This window comes from Bombyx mandarina, chromosome 15 (genome assembly GCF_030267445.1).
Source record: "Bombyx mandarina strain Sakado chromosome 15, ASM3026744v2".
Lineage (NCBI taxonomy): Eukaryota > Metazoa > Arthropoda > Insecta > Lepidoptera > Bombycidae > Bombyx > Bombyx mandarina.
Genome location: NC_143221.1, coordinates 9,646,873 through 9,663,871, shown reverse-complemented (window position 1 = coordinate 9,663,871; position 16,999 = coordinate 9,646,873). Strand labels below are relative to the sequence as shown.

The window sequence follows — 16,999 nt, the reverse complement described above, 5'->3', positions numbered from 1 at the left end:
AAAATTTAAACAAAACTACTGGATGTGACTTCTCGGGTTGCACAAAATGTTCATTGAACTCTCGGTAAACCTTTACCATTTAATGAGAAACTATTTTGTTTCGTCTCATGTTAGATTTAGCTGATACGGTAGTTAGTATTATGTCATTTCACTTTATTCCAAATCATAATCGATTTCAATTTATTTCGATCCAGTTCACTTTTCTTACAGAAAACAACAGGCTTTGTATCAAAAAATTTGGCTTTATGGGCTACGTTTCTATTGCTTGTCCAACAATGGACGAAGTAGGTATGTCTATGCTGCAAAGGATGAAATGAAGTCTATTGAAGTGTAATTTTGTTATTTATGGGGTATTTCAGTAAGAAATTATAAAGGACTTGGCTTCGGCCTTAATGAAATTTTTATTTCATGATATAATATAAATCATACAAGACCTAGCTTCAGCTTTTTTGATAATTTATTTCAGACATTATATAGAACAGACAAGGCTGTATAGGCTTAGATCCCCTTGCCTTTCATAATAAGGAAAAATTGTACCAAAAAAAATATAGAATTTATGGGGCCGAATCATAGACCTATATAATAGGGACACGACATATTGTTCTATACGTACAATTGCTTATATAAATAGCACCCATTTTGAAGGCACATACATAAACATATATCTATCTCGTTCTTACTCAGCACTTTAACTCGCAGGAAAACAATATAACAGTATTTCAGTGCGTACATAAAATGAAACATGAATATACGTAAATATCTCCGTCTCCGTCTAATGAGGCCGAAAATCCGCCATGTTTAGCGCGCCAAATGTCATTGTCACGTCAGTTCGGCCGTCTGTTTTGGGTTGTACATTATTTATTGACTTTGATATCGATTTAATATGATTGATTATATAAAATTTCATAATTTATCATGCTTAAAACATACAAAAATAATAATTAAGACGTATTTTATAGGATCTCAAGAAAGTCGATGCCCTAAAACTATTATCTATATGTATTTAAATTCATTATGGAGCCCTCATCCGAAAAATCCATTTTTCGGTCGGAATCTATTGATCATGACACTAATCATAAATACCACTTTAAAATATGTCATCAAAACATATTTAGACATTCTGTTTAGATATTTCGGGAAAAAGGCTACCGACAAAATCTCTTCGGAACTATTTAAATAAAATAGTTTTATTCCGCAGTGAGTAAAACACTATTGTAAATTTGTTAAATATTTAATAATTAAGTGATTTTAGAGAGGAAGTCACAAGGAATGACGTTTGTAATTAATGAATAAATGTTCTGTAGGTGTTTTTTTTTTCACGCGGTCCCTTGATAAGTTTAAAATTTGAATCACTCTCAGGCGAAAGTGATTCAAATGGTGCGGCGCACCTTCCTTGGGGTGCGCTGCGGTAGTATGTTACGGACTTTAGAGTCAGCAAAACAATTAAAATAGATTGTAATAGTCTAAGAAAAACACGTACTCAAAATACGATAACATTTAGCATGCTAGAAATGGGCTGATGGCTTTGAACTACGCCATATCTTTGTGTTTTGCGACAAACGACAACTTTATAAAATCAGTGTAGCAACTTTTAAAAATCATCATATCGTTTACTTGGCAAATTCGAAGGACGAACTTGTCTTAGATTTCACCCATCTAAATCATATCATATTTGCACATAACAATATACCTACCTACTTCCCATTAAAGTATAAATTCTACAAATAAATAATACTCAACAATATTTAAAATAAAATGAGCCAAGAACGTTTATCAATAAAACCTGATAACATTGAAATCTTTTGTACAGCACTAAAGCCGCCATGTTTTGTGGCCAGATGACGTCACAGTGGCACGAAATTTTGGTTGACGTTTCATTTCCATAGGTTTCCTACTTCATTGGGCCGAATATATATTAAGTGTATAATCTATGGGCCGAATCAAACAAGTAAACAAAAAGCAAAGCACTAAGCAGGTACAATTTAGTAATTCAAACAGTAGAATTATGTACTTACATAAATGATTTGTTTTATATAAGCCTTCGAAAAATAAAAATGATATGAATGAATTGAAACATTAAAAAATACTAAACATTACAATGCAACAAAAAGTCAGAGAAGCAACATAGCGCCGGCATAACAAGATTTAATGTTTAATTAATATCATAATTCAAAATTTAGAAAGATTGTAGACACCCAGGAACTTAAATCATGTAATAAAATGTCACAATTTCCTAATCAAACATTATTTAAGTTATGCAGTATTATTTGTGCAGCCACTTTGCCTTTCTTATTTACAATAAATGGTGATTTTGTTTTTGACGATTCGGTCGCAATTACTAAAAACAAAGATGTCACCTCTAAGTCCTGGTTGGATTGCTTTTATAATGATTTTTGGGGGACAGAAATAAAAAGTGAACTAAGTCACAAATCCTATAGGCCTTTGACCATTCTGACGTTCAGGTACTCAAACATATTTTTGTGAATATTTCATTTAAAATAACAAACATTACTGACGCATTCACACTTGATTTACAGGATAAACTATTTTATGAGTGGTGAAAGGTTGATAGCCATTAATTTCAAGATCACAAACTTAATATGTCACATATGGGGATGTATTGTTTTATGGATATTTTTGAGAACTGTTTTAAATACTCAAAATGAAGGATTTTGTGAAACCTCATTTTTGACAACATTATTGTTTGCTGTACACCCCATACACGTAGAAGCAGTAAGTGGCATAGTAGGACGAGCTGATGTCATGGCTTCAAATATTTTTCTTCTTGCGTTTCTTGTGTATCATTTCTCACAATCAAAATCTAAATCAATTTGGAAACACATATTTCTGTTGACAACAATAATCCTCTCAGGAATATCTATGCTGTTTAAAGAAAATGGGATTACTGTTTTGGTAAGAAGTTTTTTCTTGTTTCAGTAGTCAAATGAAACCAAAAGTGGTCCACTAGATAAAAAGCGGTCACTGCTGTCCATCAGCTCTAACATATTTGAAGTATATACATATTAAAATATTTAAATGAAATATATATTGAATTACTATTTAATTGAACTATTACTTAAAATGATTTTCAGGGATTTTGTTTGGTGTATGAAATTATGAACAAGATGAAATTTATTAAATTAAAAAAATCAACAACTGGGAATTTTGTCATAGATAACAGATTTGTAAATCTGGAATTAGATTCAATACTTAGAATACTTATTATCCTAAGTGGAGCAATTTTACTATTATCGGGAAGGTGGCTTATAATGGGAGGATCTTATCCAGAATTCAAACCAGTTGATAACCCTGCAGCTTTTGTTGAAAATTATTACACAAGGGTAAAAGTTTATTATTTCACTCTATTTTTTAAACAGCAGCATTTGATATCCTTACCTTATGACCACAACTCAGATATTAACTTTTTTATTATAAAGATGTAAGTTACTTACAGGAACCCATAAATATTACAATGTGAATGCTACTATCTTCTATGAGATATAAAATTTAACTTTTACATGTACAATTCAACCTCATCAATTATCTGAATAGAAAAAATATAATCGTTGTTTTACCCTTCAAGCTCGAAAGTATGACTTTCTTAAAAATAGGTGGATCTTGATGTGTGGATTCAGAATATACCAACAAAACTGTGCTGCTGTTCCATAAATGCTATTTAGTAATTATAATTCCAAATATAATCCAAATGCGAAATAAAACAAATTGTTATTAGTACTATATAGTATTTTACACCAAGCTAAGGTAGAATTCTAGCTGATAATTTATTTCCTTTAATTTTAGGTAAAAACATATAATTATATTTATTTCTTGAATATCTTGCTGCTGATCTGGCCCCAGTGGTTATGTTATGACTGGTCTATGGGCTGCATTCCTTTACTTGAAAATAATATGGACTTTAGGACCATATTCATATTCATTATGTACATTTATGGAGGACTATTCATTAAAAGTTTGTTCAATAACAAAAATCATAGTACAACAAAAAGGTATTTTACTATTTTTTTGTAATATTTTGACGACATTTTGAATATACAAGGTGCAAACCACGCATTCCCAGAATCAAAACATGATAGTTTCCCAATTTATGATAAAGAAAAAAAATCTCAATATGCTAACCTAATCATGAATACTTCTCATTATGTGCATGCAGGTAAAGTGCATATTTATATTACAAATATGTTTTATATGTCAAATTCTTACCACGTTTTTTTTTATTTATTGCTTAGATGGGTGGACAAGCTCACAGCTCACCTGGTGTTAAGTGGTTACTCGAGCCCATAGACATCTACAATGTACATGCGCCACCCACCTTGAGATATAAGTTCTAAGATCTCAGTATAGTTACAACGGCTGCCCCACCCTTCAAACCGAAACGCATTACTGCTTCACGGCAGAAATAGGCAAGGCGGTGGTACCTACCTGCGCGGACTCACAAGAGGTCCTACCACCAGTTTTATTTTATGGAGCGCCCAATATTTTTGAGCTGGTGCTATGTCATTCACATTATTAGTTTATTAGTAACTTATTTAACACAGCTTTCTCCTATGCCTATTGAAGCCAAAAATGTATATACATAATGGTTGGATAGGATATAATTATGTATGTATATAAAAAAATTTGATTGAATTTAGATTAGTAGTGCCTCAAAATGTAGCAATATTATTTTAACCATTTGCCAATAGGACTGATACATATCTTTTTCTTGTTGCACAAAAATAACATCAATAAATAATAGAATAATAGAAATAACTTGCAGTAGGCATATTTATAAACCATAGGATAACTACTAAACAATAGTAATTTGTTTCAGATCATTGATTATTGGTGTATCTCTAATGATATTGCCTTTTCTGCCAGCAGCAAATATTGTACACCCAGTTGGTTTTGTTATTGCTGAGAGAATTCTCTACATATCTTCATCCGGATATTGTTTACTTATTGTTATTGGATATAAAAAAATCTGTAAAAAGGTGAACAGTGTAAAATGTAAGGTTTGTATTTACCTATACACAGCCAAAGCAAAAACACAAATAGAATGTTTTAACATTGTTCTCTATAGATTGACAGTAAACAATGGGGTTGTTTCTGATTATTATGTTTCTATTTATTTAAATTTAGGAGCCCATATTTGAAAACAATTTACAAAAACTAGTCTCTATTGCCACCCAAAGTTGTATTGAAGCAGGGATATTTTTCAGATTAACGTGTGCCTTAGGAGCACATTGATTTTTCACATACAAAATGCAAAGTGTTGCCAAGCTATAAACTTATTTTCTCGCTTATTCCGAATTATCATATAAAAATGTAACTCAATTTTTATGCGAACTTATTATGATAATGATTGTTACAGGTCTTATCTGCAATGTTTTTATTTCTGCTAATAATTTATGGAATGAGAAGTGTCCAAAGGTCAGGTGACTGGCAGAATGAATATAAACTATTTACGAGTGGGCTTTCGGTGTGTCCTCTGAATGCTAAAATACACTATAATGTCGCCAAAGTGGCTGATAGTGAGCAACATGTAGAATGGGCTCTAATGGAATACAAAGAATCAATCAGGTAATAATGAAGTATTTTCAATTTTATTTGGAATATAAATTTAATCTGTCACTAGATAATTTAGTACTCCATAAAGATATTACTAAAGTACCTACTTGACAAATTGTTCTAAATGCGATTTAAAATATTGGCTGCAAAAAATTCACGTGAGTTGTAAGAAATGATTTCGCTCTATGACCATACTTCTTTACTTCCTTACGTCTTGAGAAACTCACATCGAAATCCAAATCACATCGCTACTTATGTGTCTTATGTATATGAATGTAAATATTGAGATGTCAGTGATTATAATCGAATTGTGACCATTGGGGAACAGTGTTTTTAATGATTAATCTAAAATCAATGGTCCTCCAGACAAAAACCAAACCAAATCATACAAAGAACCCAACTGTCACTAGACAAAATTGACAAAAAACGAATATATTATTTTAACCCTTTGATTGCCATGCAGGTCACTAATGCCTTTCGTGGCGCACTGAAGTAATTATATCCATTTCTGTTACTAAGCGTCTGGATTGCCTTCTTTTGTTTTTAATGTATGTTTTAATATTTTATGTCTCTTAGATATAAACTAGCTTTAGCCCGCGACTCTGTCCGCGTGGAATACTTTGGCATAACGCTAAATTTTACCTCCACTTCATTTACGTAGAAAGTGAAAATATTTTTGAATTATAGAATGTTAAGGAGCTATTCAAACCCCTATTTTAAAACATTCTTTATTGGTGCTCCACTTGTATTGATCTTATATTGATGTTAAATAACCTATAACCTTCCTCAACAAATGGGCTATCTAACACTGAAAGAATTTTTCAAATCGGACCAGTATTTCCTGAGATTAGCGCGTTCAAACAAACTCTTCAGCTTTATAATATTAGTATAGATTCCTTCTCAGTAACAGAAATCCACATAATTGCTTCAGTGAACTACATGGCAGTCAACGTGTTAGATAAATTTGAAAATAATGAATTTCGAAAATTGCTGATTTAAAAAAAGATTAACAAAATATTTATTGGAAATGAAACGGATAAAATGCAGCTTACTAAAAAAAACTGTATTGAGAATTCTACTTGCTTAAAACCAAGACCTATTGCCCTTTGGCTAAGTAAGATGCATCGATATTTAGTATTCTATAAGCAGTAATCAATTGGTGCCGACTAATATCAAGAAATCAAACGACATTATAATTACATGTATTTAAAAACTTTTAGATTGAATCCTACGTACTACCAGGCGATGAATAATCTAGGGAATCTACTAAAGACTTTAAAACGGTTCGACGAAGCAGAATATTACCTACGAGAAGCAATTAAACAGAAGTAAGTAACGCGTAGAAAAATTAATACCTTTAAAAAAAAAAGTTAAGACGAGTTTTCCCTAAGGTTGTAAATATTTCGTCGTCACGGACTCCTGAAAACCTTACAGCCCACTGAGTTTCTCGCTGAATCGTCTCAGTGGGTCGCGTTTCCGATCCGGTGGTAGATTCTGCGAAGCATTGCTCTTGCTAGGGCCAGTGTTAGAAACACCTCCGGTTTGAGCCCCGTGAGCTCACCTACAGGGCAGTGCTTCGCAGAATCTACCACCAGATTAGAAACGCGACCCATTTATAAGATCCGGCGAGAAACTCAGTGGGCTGGATGGCTGGTCTATGCATTCATTTACTAGAGCCATCTGTCGCAAGCGACAGGTTCGGCGAGGACGGTGACCGGGTCAAACTGTAATAATATATTGCCCCGGGCGCGAACTATGCTCGCTATGCCGCTGCGTGCGGTTGTCTATAATGTGCACCATATTTGATACCTGCTGTAGGGAAAGGCTGAGAGTAGTGCCACGATAACATAATCCGTGCTTAACTTAGTAAATCAAGCCATTTTTTTTAATACGCTTTTATTAGCTTCAGACGTATGTAACGGAATCTTTGAACATGATTTTGACCCCCTTCAAAATATCGGATTAACTCGAAATTTGGTATATGGAACAGATATGAGTAGAAGGGTTATTTTGATAATATCTTGAAAAGCACCCCACGGTTTTTTTATAATAAAATATTATTTTCTTATACTATTTTTAATTCAAATTTATTAAAATGTATTTTCTATTTTTAGTTGGATTTTCTATAAAAGCGTATTGTGTTAAAAAAAATTTTTTTTTTTTTAATATTAGGGTTGTCATTAGTCTAATAGATAGTTTAATATTAGGCAATATTTTAGCTTCGAGAACCCTTTACACCCTGTATATGTATCGTGTAACAAAGCGAAACGGCACGTTCACAGGAATGACTACCCGGCAACGTGGATGAATCTAGGAATTGTATTAGCTAATAAAAAACGATACCGCGAATCGGAGATGGCCTACAAAACCGCTATACAACACAGAAGAAAATATCCGGACTGTTATTATAACCTGGGAAACTTGGTATGTCGTAATAAAGTGATTTGATTTAGTACTAGCTTTTGCCCGCGACTTCGTCCGCGAGGAATAGTTCACAAATAATGGTTTATTTTATAACAAATTTGGTCAGCATAAAAACGTTATCACTGTGAGCCAACCTTAACATATAGACATATGCTGTAGCGGCCCTTTTTTTAGATCTTTTAAAGGTGAACAATTCTGCAGCGCACGCAGCGGAAGCTCTCAAAAGGAAAAAAACCGTTTTTGAAACATTCTTTATTGGTGCTCCGCTTGTATTGGTCTTAGCGTGATGTTATATAGCCCATAGCCTTCCTCGATAAATGGGCTATCTAACACTGAAAGAATTCGAATTTTCAAATCGGACCAGTAGTTCCTGAGATTAGCGCGTTCAAACAAACAAAACTCTTCACCTTTATAATATTAGTATAGATTCACGTTTTTGTTATTAATTAAATCAAATCTCTTTTTTAGTATTTAGAGCTGAACGACACGAATGCTGCGTCTGAATGTTGGTTACAGGCCATAAATTTAAACTCTAAGCACAATTTGGCTTGGACTAATTTACTTGCGCTACTTGATAATACAGGTAAATGTGACAGACCCGCTCTGACTAAATTTCAATGTTTTTTTTCATTATTTTGTTGATAAAGGTAAATGTGACGAACGGTTTGGACTAAATTTTAAAGTAATAGCTTAAATATTAGAACTGATCATTAAATTTTGTTAATGCTTAAGCGTGTCTTGACTAAAATGAGGGGACTGAGAAATCAGAAGAACATCCATATTGTTAATTCAAATATTATAGTTGAGAAACAACAATAAAATTTTATTATCTTTATATTCTAGGACAAACTGACAAGGCTCTAAAAATCATTCCGCGTGCACTCAACGAATTACCGGATTCGGCATCAGTAAATTTCGCTGTTGCAAATATTTACGGAAAAATTGAACATTATGTGCAAGCTGAAAAGTATTTCAAGATCGCAATTAAATTGTTCGGCAAAAGAGTCCAAGCTCTTCATTTCTCAAATCTAGGTAAGATCTTAGTTTCAATTTAGGTACATACGTAATATTCAACAACTAGGCTTTAAGACATCTATACTAATATTATAAAGAGGAAAGATTTGTTTGTTTGTTTGTTTCGAATAGGCTCCGAAACTACTGGACCGATTTGAAAAATTCTTTTTCCATTAGAAGCCGACATTGTCCCTGATGAACATAGGCTACTTTTTTAAATTTTTTTTTTTTGTTTCATGTGTGTTTTAATGTTTCCGAAGCGAAGCGAGGGCGGGTCGCTAGTTCTTAATAAACGGATACAACGGAATAGTAATCGTGTAAAAAACATGAGCATCGTGATAACATTTCATAGCTATCGAAAAATAACTTTATTAAGTTTTTTTTTTTTGTATTTTTATTCAATAAATTCGCGGGGTTTTTTTTTTGGTTAAGATGAAATAGCCGTACTACCGCCCTTTACTTGGGATAGAGGGCGGGGCATGTCGGAGTCGAACCGACTTTTTTTTTTATTGCCCTTGCAGGCAGACGAGCATACGGCCCACCTGATGGTGAGTGGTTACCGTCACCCATGAACTTCAGCAGAGCCAAGCCGCTGAGCCAACCTACTAAAGCCTCCTGTCGCTCAACAACCAACGTCCCAACCTCGCCTGAGACGGATCTCTTGAAAAAGCAAAGGGGGGGGGAAGTGAAGCGTTTAGTGCGGATAGAAATTCGCGGGGATAGTGTTCGCTTGTGAAACAGGCGGTTTATAAATTACGAAAAAACGATTTTCTTAATACGAATAGTAAAAAAAAACTTTACACATAGGTGTCAAAAGATGTCCAAGAAGAATTTTAAATTGCATGTATTGTCTCCCCGCACGACAAATATGATTTTTTTTTATTGCTTAGTTGGGTGGACGAGCTCATAGCCCACCTGGTGTTAAGTGGTTACTGGAGCCCATAGACATCTACAACGTAAATGAGACCCACCTTGAAATATAAGTTCTAAGGTCTCAGTATAGTTACAACGGCTGCCCCACCCTTCAAACCGAAACGCATTACTGCTTCACGGCAGAAATAGGCGGGGCGGTGGTACCAACCCGTGCGGACTCACAAGAGGTCCTACCACCGGTATTCACACATTACCTCTCATTTGTGTTTAGTCGTTTATTTTCAGTTCTGGTAGGCAGCGGCTTGGCTCCGCCCCGGCATTGCTGACGTCCATGAGCGACGGTGACCACTTACCATCAGCTGGGCCGTATGCTCGTCTGCCTACAAAGGCAATAAAAAAAACTGAATTGAAAAAAAAATTACGTATTCAAACTCGATCCTAAAACCGCCTAGACGATTGTCTAAATAAATGATAAAGAGGTGGTTTGCTAAATTTGTTTTTGTCGTGTGTTCTAGGTGTTTTGTACCACCGATGGAAGAAATATAGTTTAGCCAAAGAAATGTATAGTAAAGCTATCGAATTAGATCCATTATTTACAAGCGCACAGAAAAATCTGAAGACTCTAAAGAGACTAAACTAAATCGATCTAATAAATCCCTTGCAAGATAGGTACTTTAATTAATAACTAGAGGTCCCGCAGTAGTCTAAATTCGACTATAATTAATTGGAATTGTAGGATAAGTTTGTTCACTATCATGATTGTATTTTATACTTCTATAATCACAAATTTCGCCAAGGCTACACTATAAAAAAATATTAATAAAGACAAACAATATTTAATATATTCTCAATTTGACAACAGACGTCAAGAACAAAAGTTTGACTATAAATAATATACATGCGTGTGTGCGTCAAATACATGGTATGTAGTGTGTGCAATGTTTTTTTTATTGATTTACTGTATCTTTTATGCATTATTTAAAAAAAAAATTAGCATTGTGCACTTCTCTATATTCTCTATAAGTGTGGAAAATTTCATACTCCTCCGTCCGCGCAATTTTCGTAAAAAGGGATACAAAGTTTTTGCTTCACATATTAATATATAGATAATCGCGTAAGTGAATATATAACATGAAGTTACGACGTTTTTTCATTTGAACTAAAACATCCCGTATTCGAGTACAATTATGATCATAGCAGCATACTAATTGGCTGAACTACAAAAATTTCTTATAATAATAGTGTTTGGGAGTAACGACAAAGGGAAGATCTTCCACTGAGCAGGTGAAATTTCTTGTTAGACCGACGATCCAAATGTTTTTTTTCTTCCTTAGCTGATAGCCTTGCGAGGCTAAGTCAGCGTAACCGGGCGTGTAGTAGACATGTGTAAGTAATGCGAGTGATATTACTCCGGTAATATTACTCTACGATGTAATGCAACATCAAACATTACGCGAAAGAAACAAACATCACACTATCACCCACAGAACACTATTACTTCTAGCGAAGCTATCACCCAACATGTTTCTTTCTTTGTCGTGTAATGTTGCTTGATACACGAACGGAGCCGAGCGAGCGAGACAGACCGATCGACGCAAAATAAATGAGCAAGCGACACGGAATTATTCCTAGTCATTTTGAACCGTATGCCCTGGCCGCTAGGTACATTTTTATACCTATGGTACGTCTGAATTTTAATGTTTATATTTTTCATGCGGCCAGCCAGTAGTTCCCCGCAAGTAGTTACTTAATTTTTTATTCGCAACTTTTGTAAAATCGCTAGTCGCTCGTAATTTTTTAGTAATATTTCATATTAATTTTTGTGTTTGAATTACTTAAGCACTTGTTTGAAGATAGTTTTATTATTTATTTTAATGCGTTTAATAAGTGAAAGAAAGAATGGCGTCTAAATGAAAGTACAGTCCTCTTTGGATGCATTTTGAGGAGACCACGCCGAAACAATGCGTCTACTGCTCTCGTATATTAACATTATCGTCGAGCTCAATTTGCAGTCTAAGTCGCCATATGAAATCCGTTCATCCCGCAATAAATTATATTAAGTAAAAAATAAAATTATTATATTATTAAGTAAGTCAATCTCTGTCAAGTAATATAACAGTGTATTACAATACAAAGTATGAACACATCACTTAGGTAATGATTCGGGTGTATAGATACAATGTATTCGTCACAGTATCTATTGAACGCACCGAGTAATGTTAAGAGTGATGTGTAATGTTTTCGAGTAATATCACCTGTCTGTAAAAGTGATGTCATATCACATTACATTGGGAAGTGATGTTTTGCGCAAGTCTAGCGTGTAGGTGAGCTCACGGGGCTCAAACCGGGAGTTTTGCTAATTGCTATCACTGGCTCTAGCCAGAGCAGTGCTTCGCAGAATCTATCACCGGAACTGAAAAGATCCGGCGAGAAACTCAGTGGGCTACGACGATCCAAATATTTTTCGAAACTTGTATATATGTATGCTTTTGTTGAAAATGTCGTTAGCGCGATTCAGGCATTTGTCAAATATCTTGCGTTTTATGATAATTACCGCCACAAGCGCAGCAAAAATTCATGAAGTGAATGACAAAAGTGGATGACTTAAAGAATATTACTATACCATATTATATATTAAATGTACAAATATAATTTTATGCCTCCCAAAACCCTTGGTTTTGCAATTAAATTTAAACTAAACTTTAATCAACTAAAATTTAGTTTTGAACTATAAGACTACGACAACTTTTATTTACTTCTAAAGAATACTACTACTAATATATTTTTTTGTTTTCATTTATTTAAGCATATTGAAATTTATATAAGGATCATTTATTACTTATTTCACGGCAACTGAGGTAAACATTACGCAGGCTAGCAATAAGTTTTACAAAAATCAGGTCATAGTTTATTTCTTATGTACAAAATAGAAATATATACGTCTAATTCTGTTGTACTAAAATAAAAATTATAGCTTGATTTCATATTAAACTTTTTAACATGTTTATAGGACATACCTACACATTCTTCAATTGATTTAAACTTAAATACTCTTAAACCACGAAATGTTAATGTTTAATGTAATAAAATCATCACGTAACGTATTTCATTTCAACTAAAACCCTTTGAAATTAATGGTTCGTTGAATTAACAAATATTTTAAATCAATTTTTTTTAAAATAATTGCCTGGGTTAATATTTAAACATTTTCAGTATAGATCACACTAGCTTAAGAAATATTTTAATATATTATATATATATATATATATATATTTGCAAACGAACTGGTCAACAAATTCCAAGTCAAAGTGTTGACCAGTTCTTTTATCTTGGCTCTCTTCTTTGTGGCGAGGGTGGCAGCGAGAAGGAGATAGCTAGAAGAGCCCAAATGTCCAAAGGAGCAATGACTAAGCTCACTAGGATATAGAAAGACCGCAATATATTCCGCAAAACCAAAGCGAGGCTGGTACGTACATTGGTCTTCTCAATTTTTCTTTATGTCGCCGAATCCTGGACGATAAGACGAAGTGAGAGGGCAAAGATCACCGCTTTTGAAATGTGGTGTTGGAGACGGATGTTGCGAATTCCACGGACACCACGCCGGACCAACCTATCCATTCTGAAGGAGGTCGGTATTGCCACAAGGCTGTCCGCTATTTGCTTCCAACGTATTCTCACGTACTTCGGCCACATCGTTCGTAGAGGCCCCGATAACTTAGAGAAACTGATGGTAGTTGGTCAGGTTGACGGGAGAAGATCACGCGGACGCTCACCTACCCGCTAGTCTGATCTGGTTAAGACGCTCACCGGCCTGCCAATAACCGAGGCTATAAAGACCGCCAAGGACAGCAAGACGTGGGGAAGTATTGTCCATCGAGTGGTCCACGTTTCAATTAGACACGACCTTCAGCAATGAAGAGACCGACTCAGAAGAAGAAGATATTTGCAAAGATAAGTCGAGCGACACAGCCCGCAGTCATGTCCTGTTTATTGGGATTGTCAGAATTGTTTTTAAGTAAATTCTGAGTTATCAGGCGTGCTTAATGGTTATTACTTAAACTCAAACTCAAATATTGATGGTTTAATGTTGGGTGCCTGACTGGCATGAGACTCTCGGGTTGTCAGTTCCTGTATCGACCGGGAACGCGTATTTGCCGCTTCAAAGTCTGGCGCGCACTAACAGCCTGGCCACGGGACATTCGCCGATACGAATATTCGCGCGGTGCGAACGGCGAAGCGTCTAGCGACTAAAACAAGCGCATAGAAATGTACCTAACAAGCCACGCGCACCGGCGACCGGCGAAGCGACCGGCGAAATGTACCGAGCGAATCGCGCGGTGCGGCGGGCGAGCAAAACAAATGCATGAATAAGGACGGCGCAAGCCACGGAGTCGAGCGGTAGTCGCGGCGAATAGTGCAGTGATTAAATGAGTTTAGTTGTTTTCGCCGCGAAAAATGAACGCCGAAATTTTTATATTTTATATTTTTTATTAATTTTTTTTTTTATATTTTTAAACTCGTCGTGGCCGAACGGATAAGACGTCCGGTGTTGAGCGATGCACCGGTAGTCGAATATCAGGCGGGTACCAATTTTTGTAATGAAATACGTACTCAACAAATTTTAATGTTCACGATTGATTTCCACGGTGAAGGAATAACATCGTGTAATAAAAATGAAACCCTCAAAATTATAATTTGCGTAATTACTGGGGGTATGACCTCTTGTGAGTCCGCGCGGGTGGGTACCACCACCCTGCCTGTTTCTGCCGTGAAGTAGTAATGCGTTTCGGTTTGAAGGGTGAGGCAGCCATTATAACTATACTTGAGACCTTAGAACTTATATCTCAAGGTGGGTGGCGCATTTACGTTGTGGATGTCTATGAGCTCCAGTAACCACTTAACACAAGGTGGGCTGTGAGCTCGTCCACCCATCTAAGCAATAAAAAAAAAAAGTTGAAATACTAGCTAGACCAGCTATTTGGAAGTCTAGCCACTCAAAGTATTTCTCGTACTTCTTGTGGAATTCTCCATCTATAGGTATACTCCGATTCTTATTCAAATCATGTACTTCACAATCTTTTCCAAATAATAGGTCCTGAACCAAAAAACTATTAATTTGTAAGCAATATCGAGATAATTTCGATATAGACATTTCGCTGTCGGACTTCCTTACTAGTCGCGGCGGCGAACGTGAGTACCCGTGGCCTGCAAACGGTGCTGCGCGAATGGTCGCCTCGCCCACCGCTTCGCTGTTCGCACCGCCGATCCCCGTGGCCAGGCCGTAATAGGGGGCGCGCACTAATAAAATAAATGCGCGGGCGCGGATAGCGCGGGGTGGGTCGTCGCGGCACGGACCTGAGTCATATCCTCTTTGGCTACTGTTGCCACGCGAAACGGAACACTGCGTTACAATGCTTAATAATAGTGATGATTTTTTATTTACTTTTAAGTAAGAAAGTAATATAATTTAAAGATTGTCACGTATGTAATGTAAGTTGAAGTTACATTGACACTGTTTTCATTGCATAATGCAATTAACTAGGTACTGCTTCGACATTGTGTCCTAATTTTAAATCGAAATGCTCTATTTCTATGGTAATTAAGGGAATAACTCCTTAATATTAGGACAACCTCAGACACAAACGTAACTGAGGCCGCATGTGACGCACTGGGCAGGATACTAGAACAGTTCTCAAAATATTCTACCATCATGGTAAGGTAAGGACAATGGATAAAACTACGGAGGATAGTCTGATGACTAGATACACCAAATCACACCGATTAGATGAGGTTATGTGATCTAGTTTATATATTAAATCACACCAATAATAATTTGGGACAAACTTTTTATTTTATTTATTGCTTAGATGGATGGACGAGCTCACAACCCACCTAGTGTTAAGTGGTTACTGGAGCCCATAGACATCTTCAACGTAAATGCGCCATCCACCTTGAGATATATTATATATATATTCTAAGGACTCAGTATAATTACAACGGCTGCCCCCACCCTTTACCCGAAACGCATTACTGCTTCACGGCAGAAATAAGCAGGGTGATTGTACCTACCCGCGCGGACTCACAAGTCTTACCACCAGTAATTACGCAAATTATAATTTTGCTTGTTTGATTTCTATTACACGATGTTATTCGTTCACCGTGGAAGTCAATCGTGAACATTTGTTAAGTACGTATTTCATTAGAAAAATTGGTACCTCCCTAGGATTCGAACACCGGTGCATCGCTTAACACGAATGTACCAGAACGTCTTATCCTTAACGCCACGACGACTTAAAAACTTCAACAGAATTAATATTAAAATTAAAAGGGCCACATCGCATATCGAACATTACCATGAGTCACGTATAGATTTGATTAAATTCGTCATTCTAATCGGCTCACTCTATTTAGATTGCACAGGTGAAATAAGTTTTTATTTTATTAAAATTTATAAAATATGTTTTTTTTCGATTTCGTATAAATTTTTTTTATTGCCCTTGTAGGCGAGCACACGGCCCACCTGATGGTGAGTGGTTACCGTCGCCCATGGACTTTAGCAATGCCAGGGGCAGAGTCAAGCCGCTGCCTACATATTTATACATAACTATATATTTTTACCCGGGAGGATAAAATTCAAGAATAATGGTAGTCAAATGAGCATTTTTTTACAAATTAATTTTTAGTTATTACATGATTATTTAATTTTTAACTGATTTTCTTTTAATATTAATAATTAGTTGATATGAGTCAACTGTAAGAGAGAGATAGAGAGACAGAGAGACAAAGAAGTTAATATATCCTATTACATGTCTCACTCAGTCTCATGCGCGTGGATAATGCCCTCGCACTCTTACCCACAGAGGTATTAAATTGAATTTAGGGGATGATTGGCCCATTAGATCGGTCTGTCTTTTTGTAAGAGGTTTTAAAATAGTTGTCTGGTGGACATATATAAAAATCAGCTTACAGAATTTACGTGAAGTTAGGTACTTATTTTGGGAGCTTTAAAGCGTCTGCAAAGCAATACGGCCGATGGAGTGTCTGGCAACTTATTTTTAAGGATATTGCCTAAAATATACGTAAAAATCAGCTTTCAGAATTTATGTGAAGTAGGTAATTA

At 35.5% G+C, this 16,999-nt stretch overlaps 1 protein-coding gene across 1 annotated transcript; it reads left to right on the top strand.

The window, feature by feature from the left end:
- The first annotated feature begins 1,840 nt into the window (after positions 1 to 1,840).
- Positions 1,841 to 11,017, top strand: LOC114247990 (protein O-mannosyl-transferase Tmtc4). The gene is made up of 11 exons (XM_028181092.2): positions 1,841 to 2,462; positions 2,538 to 2,913; positions 3,093 to 3,341; positions 3,802 to 4,007; positions 4,832 to 5,012; positions 5,372 to 5,580; positions 6,789 to 6,896; positions 7,851 to 7,992; positions 8,461 to 8,575; positions 8,836 to 9,024; positions 10,395 to 11,017. The coding sequence occupies exons 1-11, from the start codon at positions 2,221 to 2,223 to the stop codon at positions 10,517 to 10,519; spliced, it is 2,142 nt and encodes a 713-aa protein (XP_028036893.2). The 5' UTR covers positions 1,841 to 2,220; the 3' UTR covers positions 10,520 to 11,017.
- Positions 11,018 to 16,999: the final 5,982 nt, after the last annotated feature.